The sequence below is a fragment of the Nomascus leucogenys genome, chromosome 8 (assembly GCF_006542625.1).
Source record: "Nomascus leucogenys isolate Asia chromosome 8, Asia_NLE_v1, whole genome shotgun sequence".
NCBI classification, from domain to species: domain Eukaryota; kingdom Metazoa; phylum Chordata; class Mammalia; order Primates; family Hylobatidae; genus Nomascus; species Nomascus leucogenys.
Window position 1 is genome coordinate 2,929,792 of NC_044388.1, and position 14,589 is coordinate 2,944,380.

Genomic DNA, 14,589 nt, shown 5'->3' on the forward strand with positions numbered 1-14,589 from the left:
CCACTGCGCCCGGGCTAATTTTTATATTTTTGATAGAGACAGGGTTTCACCATGTTGTCCAGGCTGGTCTCAAACTCCTAACCTCAGGTGGTCCACCCACCTTGGCCTCACAAAGTGCTGGGATTACAGGAGTAAGCCACCGCTCTGGCCAATATCTTTACATTACTAAGCATGATAATAGGTAATGAATATCTGCACAGGCTGGGCACCATGGATCATGCCTGTAATCCTAGCACTTTAGGAGGCTGAGGCAGGTGGATCACCTGAAGTCAGGAGTTCAAGACCAGACTGGCCAACATGGCGAAACCCCGTCTCTACTAAAAACACAAAAATTAGCCGGCTGTGGTGGCCAGCACCTGTAATCCCAGCTACTCAGGAGGTTGAGGCAGGAGAATCGCTTGAACTCTGGAAGTGGAGGTTGCAGTAAGCCGAGATCGTGCCACTGCACTCCAGCCTGGGCGACAGAACGAGACTCCATCTCAAAAAAAAAAAAAAAAAGAATGAAAGAAAGGAAGGAAGGAAGGAAGGAAGGAAGGAAGGAAGGAAGGAAGGAAGAAACTGCACAGAGAGCTGTTCATTTAAGTGAGCAAACGTGGTGTATAATATCTACTGTAGTTAGGCACTTTGACAGGAATTAGGACTTACATTTTAATGGAGGAGAAACGTAGACATGTGAATAAATGATTAAAATTCTACAAATATTATGAAAGAAGAATGTTTTATGCTCATCTTACTGTGTACAAGAATGAATCCATTAGCAGGATACTTGTACATGTATATTGATGTCAAATTTTTTTAAATGGCAATAAAAATAAGAGATGAACTAGTAAAAAAAGTATTGCTTTCCTTTCCACAGTTTGAGTGCTATTAAATCAGATAATAAGGAAGGAAAATTATAGATTAGTTATTTCCCCTGATCTCTTGTTTATATATTTGAGATTATCAGTGCCTAAATAGTCTATTTCTGACCTAGATCTTGTTACATATGCCCAAGCAGAGGGAATAACCCTCATTTACATAAGGAACAGAATGGCTCTGAGACAGAATTACAAAGAGTCAACCGCGTGAACCCTCCTCTCTTTTATTTAATCCTTTGGAAATTGCATAAAGAACTGAGACTATTGGATAAATGACATATTTCTTAATTAATCTTTTTATATTGTAAAGAAAATAATGTTCAAACTCTGCTTCTCATTCCAAAAAGACTTGTACACGTTACTATAGTCCAATAGTGTCTGATATATTTTATTATTAAAATCGTGAACGTATTTTGGATGAGCTACTTATTAATCCTTATGCTTCCTTATGCCATTTAATTCTTATCTTTGTTAAATATATTTCTGGGTTCTGAAAGAAGCATTCAAATACCTAATCCTCCTGTCTCTTCTGAAATATACTTTTTTTTTTTGCTAAAGAAGTGGAGATAAGATGATGCTGAGGGTTATTTTTTCCTAGGAAATATACAATAAGTAGATAAAATGATTTTTGCACTTTGGATATTATCTTTTTTCCAGAGAATATTACTGAAGCAAAATTGAACAAGCAAAGCAGAACTGTGGATGGCAGGCTAGAAAAATCCGTGGTCGCCATTGTCACACCACAACCTGCAGCAGCAGTATTCTCAAGTCCCTCCCTCCCACGCCCTTCTTAGCCTGCCAGCCTAGCAGGAATGAATGGGCTCCGCAGAGCACTGTGCGAGTACTGCTGCAGACCCTGAAAATCTGTCGCTGAAAACCAAAAGGAAAAATTATTTGTAAAAAATAAATTTTCAACTTTAGTGGCCAAACTTATTTACCTCTGAAATTTCATCACCAACATCCAGTGGTACGAAGTCCAGTGACCTACTCCGCATCGTTGCTGAGAATGGAGCCTTTCTAAATAGCAAGATAATTTTACTCCAATTTATTTCCTAGGGGTGAAAGCAAAGCCTTTTTGTCCCAAGGGGCAACTGAGCAACCACCAGAGTCTCTAGCTGAATAGCAAGGGTGTGAGGCCGGCTAAAATTCCCACAGTTAGAAGTCCACTCGCAGGAGGATATTTACCAAATTGACATAAGAACTACATAAAAAGGAAATGTATTTATTGGGCTGATGTCTCACAGTTGTCTGTGGATGGAGGCGACATTGAAAAATGGTCTTCTTTTTACACTATATTATTCTCTTCTTCTTTTTAATTTGGTGTATTGGTTATTACTATTATTTTGCTTGTTACTTTCCAGACAAAAGTCCAATTCAGATATATAACTGCACACATGTAGTACTAACTTCTGAGCTCAATTATTTCTCCTTGTATTTTCCCAATTTTATATCAGGAAAGATGATTCATTCCAAAGGACAATGTACCACAAAAAATGTGTTACATAGACTTCTCATAAAGGAATACCTCTAGTAAACTACTATAACTACTCTACGTTCACTTGCTCTCGATTATTGCCATGTTAGAACTATTTGTTCGCTTCTTTATTTAGTATGGTTATTCTTTCCATCTTCCAGTTTTGTTTAGCTACTCGGGTGTGCGTGTGCCTGCAAAAGAAGCTCTGAAAATAAGTTACTTGAACCTGAGAAACCATTTGGAATGACTGTATGACTAAATCATTTTTTAAATAAAAAAAATCACATTTACCCAGGCCCTTTTGAGCATCACGCCCATTTTCTCTCCCACTTTATGTTTAAAGCAACTAGAGATGTTGAACCCTAACAAAACGTAGTCGAGTTTAATATACTACGAGGGAGGGGCTGGCAGTAATTTTCCTTTAAATATTTAATCTAAACATAAATTCTGTTATTAAGGGTAGGGGGAAAAAACCTCACATAGATAATTTTAACTGCAGTTTGGGGTTTAAGCAACATAAAGTCTTCTAACCCCAGTCCCCTTTCTTCTCCTTCCGCCCCTCCCCAACCCCGCCCCATAATGGATGCTCGGCCGACTGCTTCTGCACGGTCTCTTTGTCTAAAGGATGCAAACAGTCTACGGATGCTAGAGAAAAAGGGGTGGGGGAGAGATTACCTCATCCCACGTCGCTTGCACCAATCACCAGTCTCCTGTCATGGCTTCTCTGGGCAGATTGGGGGTCTGGACCAACAGGAAAAGGCCCCGGCCCATCCCCATGGTGACCGAGTTGTATATAGGGAGCCGTATCCGCCCATGTGCCGCAGGTTCTCTTACATCGACCGCCTAAGAGTCGCGCTGTAAGAAGCAACAACCTCTCCTCCTCGTCTCCGCCATCTGCTCGGCAGCCGCGAAGCAGCAACCATGGTGAGAATCGGCTTCGGCTCTTTGTGGCCGTGGGGTGGAGTCAGCGCCCCCAGGCTCTGCTTGGAAAACCTTTAAGCTCTTTTCTTTCGTAAGCTCTCTGGGCGAGGGTGGTGGTTATGTTTTGTGAGGTTTAGCTTAGCCCCAAATCCTCAAGCCCCGCCGCCACCGCAGTGCGGGTGCAGGAACCGGGCCAGGACTGCGCCCAGGACGCAGCAGAGCGCTGGGGAGGAACAAAGGCGGCGCCCAGGCGCCTGTCCGAGAGCCTTTCGGGGCCGCGGGCAGCCCGTCTGCCGCGACCGAGGGGTCTGGGGCGTCCCGGCTGGGCCCCGTGTCTGTGCTCACGGTTTCGCTGCCACCGAGGGGCCCCTTTCTGTCTCGCGTCGTTCTCTGGGGACCGGGAGAGGAGGAGGCACCCAAAAAGAGCGGGGGCGTTGGGCGAGCTGGGGGACGTGGGAGGGGGAACGGGAACAAAGCGCAGCCTGGGGTTAGCGTGGGAAGACCCCTCGCGGTCGTTGGCGTTTTGGAAAGATACCCACACATTCCCGGGAAAACATGGTGAGTTTCTGCCGGAGCCCCGGCCAGCGGGTGTCAGGGCGGCGCAGGGGCGGGGTTGTTTGTTTCTGGCTTCTATGGCGTTGGAGCCACTGGGCGGGGTTCGCCCTCACTGAACCTTTTCTGTCAGGAGCTGACTTAAAAAAAAAAAAAAAAAACTTTTCATCATTGTGGAACTGTAGGCTCCAAAAGGGTTTTCTTTACTATTATAAGTTAGATGACTTTTTTTTTTCTTGAGCAAAATCATAATTCACTTACAAGCTCTTTAATGTCTGGTCTGGGGACGCCCTGCCCTGACCGACTGAATGTGTGTGTGTGTGTGTGTGTGTGTGTGTGTGTGTGTGTGTGTGTGTGGTGTGTGTCTGTGTGTGTGTCTGGGCTGCACGTTCAGCGAGGGAGAAAGCCCACTTTGTGAGCCCCAGGGTCCCCTGATGGTCAGGACCCAGGGAAACGCCCTTCCCCGCCGCCCCCCCGCCCCGCCCCCACCACATCAGCGAATAGACAATGAAAGTGGTAGCCGTAAAGACCACAGAGAAGAAAACCTCTGTTGGATGCAAAGAATATGAATATTATGTGGTGGGTAGAGAATCTCAGGATGAAAATACTATTTTGTTGTTTTAAATAAATATTTCATTATCCTTCCACTGGGCTTTTATTCTTTGGTACCTTTTCATGTGATGCTTGTTTCTAACTTAGGAACCTTTGAGTGTGTGTGTGTGTGTGTGTGTGTGTGTGTGTGTGTTAAGATACAGATAATTTTTCAGCTTTTACAGTGGAGAAGATCTGGAAAAACCTTTTTTTTAAAAAAAAAAGTAATGAAATTGCTACAGACAAAGAAGAATTATACTCCGCATCCCGTTGTCTTTTGTTCTAGTGCATCTTCATTAATTCATTTCAATTCAGGCACATGGTCCCGGGCGGGGTCAGAGGAGGAAAACTGGCAAAACAGCTCAATGAGATCATGTAGGCAGTTGCTGGAAATAGAGCTTGCTCTGTTAAATAATGTAGCAGACAGTACAGGCTAGCACCAGGCACAGCAAATACAGCAATGCAGCAATGCAGAAGGCAGACCTTGTCTAAACCCCTAGTATTGATGGATTCTGCAGACAGACTGCAGAAGGGTGTGGCTTCTTGCCTCAGCTGCAGTACAGATGTCCATGTTATAATATCAAGTCCTATTCAGAAGAAACTTTCATCTTTATTTAAAAGGGAAGAAAGCAGTAAAATTAATCCCAATTAAGTCATAATTGGATTTACTTCATTTTACAAAATTTGTGCTTTGAATATTGAATACTTTTTAAATAAGGAAAATCTTCTATTCAAGCATGGTAGTAGGCACAATGGGCTGGTACCACGTGCTGAACAGGGGCAAGCCGACACCATTATTCAGTCCACACCCGTATGCAGCATTTCTAGCAGGTGATTTTCCTTAATCTTTGTATCGTGCTGGGGATATGACCTCAAATAATTTTGAAAAATATCTGTATATTATTAGAAATATTTTTAGAAATTTACTAAAAGTTTGAAATGCTAATACACCTTAATTTTATAATTTTTTCACTTTTCCTCCCCACAGCGTGAGTGCATCTCCATCCACGTTGGCCAGGCTGGTGTCCAGATTGGCAATGCCTGCTGGGAGCTCTACTGCCTGGAACACGGCATCCAGCCCGACGGCCAGATGCCAAGTGACAAGACCATTGGGGGAGGAGATGACTCCTTCAACACCTTCTTCAGTGAGACGGGCGCTGGCAAGCACGTGCCCCGGGCAGTGTTTGTAGACTTGGAACCCACAGTCATTGGTGAGTTGACCTCAGTAACCTAAGTGAGATTCCCAGGTTCTGGGACAGGAGGTCTGTCCTGGGAGCTCTGCTGGTCACTCGCCCACTCACCCACTCCCTCCGTCCTTCTCTCCCTCCTCCTCCAGATGAAGTTCGCACTGGCACCTACCGCCAGCTCTTCCACCCTGAGCAGCTCATCACAGGCAAGGAAGATGCTGCCAATAACTATGCCCGAGGGCACTACACCATTGGCAAGGAGATCATTGACCTCGTGTTGGACCGAATTCGCAAGCTGGTATGTTTCTTTTCAAGAATAAAGTGAATTAATGAACCTAAAGAACACATTTGAAATAATGCTTTTTTTTTCAAACACAGAATTGAACTGTTATTTTAATAAAGAGTGGAATGAATCATTCTTTTGGGGTTTTTAAAATTCAGTTAAAATGAACTATTTGGTGTCATTTTGTAAATGTTAATGAGAATTTTTTAAAAAGCATTTGTCAAAATAAGATCTAAGTCCTGGAAGAAGTATGAAAAGTGAAAATATATTTACTATGATTGTATTACAAAGAATAAAAACTTAACCTTTCTTCTGTTCCTCTCTTTTGTTATAGGCTGACCAGTGCACGGGTCTCCAGGGCTTCTTGGTTTTCCACAGCTTTGGTGGGGGAACTGGTTCTGGGTTCACCTCCCTGCTCATGGAACGTCTCTCAGTTGATTATGGCAAGAAGTCCAAGCTGGAGTTCTCCATTTACCCGGCGCCCCAGGTTTCCACAGCTGTAGTTGAGCCCTACAACTCCATCCTCACCACCCACACCACCCTGGAGCACTCTGATTGTGCCTTCATGGTGGACAATGAGGCCATCTATGACATCTGTCGTAGAAACCTTGATATTGAGCGTCCAACCTATACTAACCTAAATAGGTTAATAGGTCAAATTGTGTCCTCCATCACTGCTTCCCTGAGATTTGATGGAGCCCTGAATGTTGACCTGACAGAATTCCAGACCAACCTGGTGCCCTATCCCCGCATCCACTTCCCCTTGGCCACATATGCCCCTGTCATCTCTGCTGAGAAAGCCTACCATGAACAGCTTTCTGTAGCAGAGATCACCAACGCTTGCTTTGAGCCAGCCAACCAGATGGTGAAATGTGACCCTCGCCACGGTAAATACATGGCTTGCTGCCTGTTGTACCGTGGCGACGTGGTTCCCAAAGATGTCAATGCTGCCATTGCCACCATCAAGACCAAGCGTACCATCCAGTTTGTGGATTGGTGCCCCACTGGCTTCAAGGTTGGCATCAACTACCAGCCTCCCACTGTGGTGCCTGGTGGAGACCTGGCCAAGGTGCAGAGAGCTGTGTGCATGCTGAGCAACACCACAGCTATTGCTGAGGCCTGGGCTCGCCTGGACCACAAGTTTGACCTGATGTATGCCAAGCGTGCCTTTGTTCACTGGTACGTGGGTGAGGGGATGGAGGAAGGTGAGTTTTCAGAGGCCCGTGAAGACATGGCTGCCCTTGAGAAGGATTATGAGGAGGTTGGTGTGGATTCTGTTGAAGGAGAGGGTGAGGAAGAAGGAGAGGAATACTAAAGTTAAAATGTCACAAAGGTGCTGCTTTTACAGGGAAGCTTATTCTGTTTTAAACATTGAAAAGTTGTGGTCTGATCAGTTAATTTGTATGTAGCAGTGTATGCTCTCATATACAATTACTGACCTATGCTCTAAAACATGAATGCTTTGTTACAGACCTAAGCTGTCCATTTCTGTGATGGGTTTTGAATAAAGTATTCCCTGTCTTAAATGAATTCAGTCCTGTGTTTTCTATCTGGGTGTCTGAAGTTTTTCATGTATTTAGTGCATTGAGAATAAAGAATAAGTGTTGCCTGTGGTTTATATATATCCTATGAAGTGACGTTTGTATTTAAAGTATCTTAGTAATTTCTTTTTTTTTTCTTTTTTTTTTTTTTTGAGATGGAGTCTCGCTCTGTCGCCCAGGCTGGAGTGCAGTGGTGCAATCTCGGCTCACTGCAAGCTCCGCCTCCGGAGTTCACGCCATTCTCCAGCCTCAGCCTCCCAAGTAGCTGGGACTACAGGCGCCCGCCACCACGCCTGGCTAATTTTTTGTATTTTTAGTAGAGACGGGGTTTCACCGTGGTCTCGATCTCCTGACCTCGTGATCCACCCACCTCGGCCTCCCAAAGTGCTGGGATTACAGGCTTGAGCCACCACGCCCGGCCAATATCTTAGTAATTTAAAACTTTTATTTATGAAACATAAAATGTCTATCTAAAGATTACCATTATAGAGCATCACGTACTTTTTTTTTTGTGAGATGGAGTCGTGCTCTGTTGCCCAAGCTGGAGTGCAGTGGTGTGATGTGGGCTCACTGCAACCTCCACCTCCTGGGTTCAAGGGCTTCTCCTGCCTCAGCCTCCCAAGTAGCTAGGATTACAGGCATTCACCACCACACCTGACTAATTTTTGTATTTTTAGTGGAGACTGGGTTTCACCATTATGGTCAGGCTGGTCTCAAACTCCTGACCTCCAGTGATCCGCTTGCCTCGGCCTCCCAAAGTGCTGGGATTACAGGTGTGAACCACTGCCCGGCTCATACTATTAAGTTTTTACCTCATTATTATAATAAAGTTATTTGGACTGCCAGTACTTTTCAGAGTTGAAAGTTGGTAACACATAGCCAAAATCTGGTTGGCTGCTGAATCTTATGTAACTAACATAAGATGGTGAATATTCCAAATGCATCACTTTTTCATGTGCCCTCTGCTCCTTGGTATGTGTCTAGTGCCATTATGCCTCCTCTGCCCAGGGTTCCCAAAACAAGTCTGCTCTCGAAGCAAGCAGCCCTATGCTAGACTTAGTTCTTTACCTTCTTTCCAAACCTATTTTAAGCTGAATGTCATGTTGGAAAAGCCTGATACATTTATTCACTCTAATGTGTTAATTAGATATCTGAAAGTTAATTCTCCAAGTTAATATGGGCCAATAACTTCAAATAATAAAGCCCTAATAGTGCAATTGCATGCATTAGCACCAACACAAAAAATGTTTTGGACTCAGGATTTGTCCAACAATAGAGCTCTGTTCAGTCCGACTGACCAAAAGTCTATCTATTCCCAAGGTCAGTAAATTGTCTTCCTACTCTCACATTTTCTGGTTCTGGGATAGGTATTAGTTCATTTTCACGCTGCTATGAAGAAATACCTGAGACTGGGCAGGGCACAGTGGCTCATGCCTATAATCCCAGCACTTTGGGAGGCCAGGGCGGGCAGATCACGAGGTCAGGAGATCGAGACCATCCTGGCTAACATGGTGAAACCCTGTCTCTACTAAAAATGCAAAAATTAGCCAGGCGTGGTGACACACGCCTGTAATCCCAGCTACTCAGAAGGCTGAGGCAGGAGAATCACTTGAACCCGGGAGGCAGAGGTTGCAGTGAACTGAGATTGCACCATTGCACTCCAGCTTGAGCAAAACTCCATCTCAAAAAAAAAAAAAAAAAAAAAAGAAATACATCAAGATGGGCTGGGTGCGGTGCCTCATGCCTATAGTCCCAGCACTTTGGGAGGCTGAGGTGGGAGGATCATTTGAGGTCAGGAGTTCGAGACCGGCCTGGCCAACGTGGTGAAACACCATCTCTACTAAAAAATACAAAAATTAGTTGGGTGTGGTGGCAGACACCTGTAATCCCAGCTACTCGGGAGGCTGAGGCAGGGAGAATTGCTTGAACCCAGGAGGCAGAAGTTCCCGTGAGCTGAAAAAGAAATACATCAAGATAAACTAATCTCAAAACCAAGCCAATCAAATACTGCTCATCAGTTTTAACTGGAAGCCAACACAAGAAGTAAAAAGGTAAAAAGCCTTTACTAATTCACATAAAAACAATATGGAGACTAGGTGCGATGTAAATTTTGATGTGCATTCCCAGCACCTAGCAAAGCATAAGGAATATGGTATTTGTAGAGTGATCGTTGGTCAAATGAGCCAAATGTAGGATAAAAGAGATACAGATATACAATCAAAGAAGTTAAATTGAAGCCCTATGATCCTTTGATTCTAAATTACAAAATGGAAAAAAAAAAAAAACATTTTCTAGCTTTGTCCAGTAAAAAGGCCTAGGACAAATGTAGTAATAATATTCCTAGCCCCCAGATGGTGGTGTCGCTATGCCATTTCCCACTGAAAGGACCCAGAATGTTTTAGAGAAATGAGTGGATCCAAGCTTGGGGCAGGAAATATACACGTTCTGCCTCAAATATTTTGTCATTCCAGAAAGCAAGGAAGATACCAGACTATTAGTCATATCAGAAGAATATAGGAGCCAACATGAAGGGGCTCTCACTAATGACACAACATGAGCACTGAAAACAATAGCGACTGCAATGGATTGAAAATATATGCACCAGGCCGGCTGGGCGTGGTGGCTCACGCCTGTAATCCCAGCACTTTGGGAGGCCAAGGCGGGCGGATCACGAGGTCAGGAGATCGAGACCATCCTGGCCAACACAGTGAAACCCCGTCTCTACTAAAAATACAAAAAATTAGCTAGGTGTGGTGGCGGGCACCTGTAGTCCCAGCTACTCGGGAGGCTGAGGCAGGAGAATGGTGTGAACCCAGGAGGCGGAGCTTGCAGTGAGCTGAGATCGTGCCACTGCTCTCCAGCCTGGGTGACAGAGCGAGACTCTGCCTCAAAAAAAAAAAGAAAGAAAAATGAAAAAGAAAACATATGCACCAGGCAAGGTGGCTCGCACCTATAATCCCAGCACTTTGGGAGGCTGAAGCAGACAGATCCCTTGAGCTCAGTAGTTCAAGACCAGCCTGGGCAACATAAAAAAAAAAAAAAAAATTGAAAAAAAAAAAGAAAATATAAAATATGTGAGTATGGTGGCATGTCGCTGTGGTCTTAGCTACTCACAGGGCTGAGGCGGGAGGGTCAAGAGTTCAAGCCCAGCCTGGACAAAATATTGAAACTCTGTCTTCCCCTCCAAAGAAAAACAGTATGGTAGCACCTCAAAAAATAAAACATAGAATGACCATATGACCCAGCAATTTCACTTCTACATATATACCCCAAGGAACTGAAAGCAGAGATTCAAATAGATATTTGTACACCCATGTTCATAGTAGCATTGTTCACAGTAGCCAAAGTGTGGAAACAGCCCTATTAAGGGACAAATGAATAAAGCAAATGTGGTGTATATATACAATGGAATATTATTCAGCTTTTAAAAAGAATTAAATCCTGACACATATACAACATAAATGAACCTTGAAAACATTACGCTAAATGAAATAAGCCAGAAACAAAAGGATAAATATTGTATGATTCCACTTACATAAAGTACCTAGATGAGTCAAATTCATAGACAAAAAGTAGAATAGTGATTACCAGAGGCTAGGGGGAAGGAGGTAATAGAGAGTTATTGTTTGTTGCTGTTGTTTGAGATGGAGTCCTGCTCTGTCACCCAGGCTAGAGTGCAGTGGCATGAGCTCCGCTTACTGCAAACTTCATCTCCCGGGTTCAAGCAATTCTCCTGCCTCAGCCTCCAGAGTAGCTGGGATTACAGGCGCCTGCCACCACGCCCAGCTAATTTTTGTATTTTTACTAGAGACAAGGTTTCGCCTTGTTGCTCAGGCTGGTCTCAAACTCCTGACTTCAGGCGATCTGTCCAACTTGACCTCCCAAAGTGCTGAGATTACAGGCATGAGCCACCAAGCCCAGCAGATAATAATTGTTTAATGGTTACAAAGTTTTAGCTTGGGATAATGAAAAAGTTCTGGAGATAGCTAATAGTGATGCTTGCACAACAATCCAAATGTACTTTATGCTGCTACTGAATTGTACACTTAAAAATTGCTAAAATGGCGCCAGGCGTGATGGTGCCAGACTGTATTGCCAGCTACTCCAGCAGGAGGATTGCTTGAGTCCCACTTAAGACCAGGATTTTGAGGCTGTAGTGTGCTTTAATTGTGCCTGTGAATAGCCACTGCACTCCAGACTGGGCAACATAGTGAGATACTGACGGCTGATTCTAAAAAATATTATGTTAGGCCAGGCGTGGTGGCTCATGCCTGTAATCCCAGCACTTTGAGAGTCCGAGGTGGGCGGATCACAAGGTCGGGAGTTTGAGACCAGCCTGGCCAATATGAAACCCTGTCTCTACAAAAATATATTTTTGGTCTTAAGTGGGATTCAAGCAATCCTCCTGCTGGAGTAGCTGGCAATACAGTCTGGCACCATCACGCCTGGCGCCATTTTAGCAATTTTTAAGTGTACAATTCAGTAGCAGCATAAAAAAACTTGGTCATAGTGATTAGTGCTGCCAGATTCTTTTTAAAATCATTGACTGATTGGTTGATTTTGAGACTACCATAAAACAGCACCAGGTTCTATTTGATGATAAAGTATCACTCCAAACAGCAGTGTATAGGGCTGAGTTTTATACTACTATTCAATATAGACTGTGGAAGTTACCAGAGTATATCCCATAAAAAAAAGTTATTCCACCAGAAGCCTATATAGTGCAGTCCAGGCAAGAAGGCCTTTGATTATCCAACTTAACTCAGAAATAGAATTTCGAGTATCTAAAGCAGCACTTCATTCTTAATTACTAGAGGTGATGAGAGCAGATATCCTTTACCATTAAGTATGATGTTAGCTCTCAGTTTTCGCAGACACTCTTTATCAGAGAGAGGAAGTTCTTTAGAATTTCCTAGTTTGCTGAGAGGTTCGTTGGGTTGTTTTTGGTAAATGGATGTTAGATTTTGTCAAATTATTTTTCTGTGTGCATCTATTAAAATGATCACATGGGTTTTCTCCTTTTTTCTCTTGAATATGAAACCAACCTTGCATTCCTGGGATAAACCACAATTGCTTTATAGTTTAAAACAGGGGTTCTTAACTCAGGGCTCAGAAAAACACTGGTACTTCATAGATAGTTCTCATGGTTTGGGAACTATCCTAAAGTTGTATGCAAAATTCTGTGTGAATATGTTCATGATAAATTTTCTCCAAAGATAGCTACTAACCATTCCTCTCATCCCTGTAGGTACAGGCTACTTCTCCCATAGAGAGATGGAATCTATTCCCCTTTCCTTAAACCCTAGCTGGCTTGTGATGACTTTGACAAATAGAATGTGCAAAAGTGAAGCTGTGCTAGACCCAGGTCAAGCACTTAAGAAGCCTGGCAGTTGTGTTGTTGTTTATATATATACATACACACACAGAGAGAGATAGGGTCTCACTATGTTAATCAGGCTGGTTTCAAACTCCTGGCCTCAAGTGATCCTCTGCTTCGGCCTCCCAAACTGCTGGGATTACAGGAGTGAGCTATCATGCCCAGCCTGTTTAAAAGCAAGCCACCATTTAAGAAACTTGAGCTATAGTAACAATGGATGAGAGACCATGTGAAGAGAAAGAGAGGTCGTGTGAAAAAGAACCACCCCACCCCATCCAACAGCCAGCACAAAGGTCCCACATATGTGAGTGAAACCATCTTAGACACTCCAGACCCAGCTGGGCTCCCAGCTGAGCACACCTGCATGAGTGAACCAGATGACATACCACATGGAATCATGAGAAATAATAAATGACTGTTTTAAGTCAATCGTTTTTGGGTGGTTGGTTATAGAGCAATAGAGAACTGAAACAGGGCTTATAGGCACAGCTAAAGAGAGAATACTGTATACTGTTTTCTTTTTTTTCTTCCTTTTTTTGTTTTTGAGACAGAGTCTTGCTCTGTCACCCAGGCTGGAGTGCAGTGACTCTATCTCAGCTCACTGCAAGCTCCGCCTCCCAAGTTCACACCATTCTCCTGCCTCAGCCTCCCGACTAGCTGGGACTACAGGCACCCGCCACCACGCCCGGCTAACTTTTTGTATTTTTTAGTAGAGACAGGGTTTAACCGTGTTAGCCAGGATGGTCTCGATCTCCTGACCTCGTGATCCGCCTGCCTCGGCCTCCCAAAGTGCTGAGATTACAGGCATAAGCCACTGCGCCTGGCCTACTGTATACTGTTTTCATGAGATTATCCAAAACAATTATAACCACTAATCTAAACAAATGAAATAATAAAAATTCTTTAGGAAATCTCTCATAAACATATTTTTTTCAATTTTTTTTACATTTTTTTTTTTTAGAGACAAGGTCTTGCTCTCTTGCCCAGGCTGGACTGCAGTGGCGCAATCATCGCTCAATGTAACTTCGAATTTGGGACTTAAGCAATGCTCTCACTTCAGCCCCCTGAGTAGCTAGGACTACATACAAGTGCACACACCTACACCTGGCTAATTTAAAAAAAAAAAAAAAACTTTGTAGAGATGGGGTCCAGCTATATTGCTCAGGCTGGTCTCAAATTCCTGGGCTTAAGTGATCCTCCTGCCTTGGCCTCCCAAAGTGCAGGGATGATAGATGTGAGCCACTGTGCCTGGCCTCAGTGTGTTTGATAATTATCAGTACTATATTTAAGATTATATGTAAATTAGCCCAGCACGGTGGTTCACGCCTGTAATCCCAGCACTTTGGCAGGCCAAGTGTGGAACACAGGTGGATAATGAGGTCTGGAGTCAAAGACCAGGCTGGTCAAGACAGTGAAACCCTGTCTTTACTGAAAATACAAAAATTAGCTGGGTGTGGTGGCACCTGCCTGTAGTCCCAGCTACATGGAAGGCTGAGGCAGGAAAATCTCTTGAACTGGGGAGATGGAGGCTGCAGTGAGCCAAGATTGCACCACTGCACTCCAGCCTGGGCAACAGAGCGAAACTGTCTCAAAAAAAAAAAAAAAAGAATTATATATAAATACAGTGTAGCTTTGAATTTGGCAATTAAGTGAAAGATTATATGCTTTATAGAAATATAATGGAAATGGATGCCTAAGATAAAAAATCAGATAATTTATTGGACCATCTTTCCACTGCTCTGAAGCAAGTGGGTAGTATGTGAGAGCTAGGCCAAAAGTTTTTGCTTAAATATATACATATGAACA

General features: G+C 43.6%; 1 protein-coding gene across 1 annotated transcript; it reads left to right on the plus strand.

Annotated features, from left to right (window-relative positions):
- Positions 1 to 2,912: 2,912 nt before the first annotated feature.
- Positions 2,913 to 7,395, plus strand: LOC100585634 (tubulin alpha-1A chain). The gene is made up of 4 exons (XM_030816634.1): positions 2,913 to 3,255; positions 5,384 to 5,606; positions 5,732 to 5,880; positions 6,200 to 7,395. Exons 1-4 carry the CDS (start codon positions 3,253 to 3,255, stop codon positions 7,178 to 7,180), a joined length of 1,356 nt encoding a protein of 451 aa, XP_030672494.1. The 5' UTR covers positions 2,913 to 3,252; the 3' UTR covers positions 7,181 to 7,395.
- Positions 7,396 to 14,589: the final 7,194 nt, after the last annotated feature.

Bases quoted from the DNA above. Each gene is read 5' to 3' on its own strand.
- LOC100585634 (XM_030816634.1), top strand. The intron at 5,607-5,731 runs GTGAGTTGACCT...CTCCTCCTCCAG, and splicing joins CTTGGAACCCACAGTCATTG to ATGAAGTTCGCACTGGCACC. The intron at 5,881-6,199 runs GTATGTTTCTTT...CTTTTGTTATAG, and splicing joins TGGACCGAATTCGCAAGCTG to GCTGACCAGTGCACGGGTCT.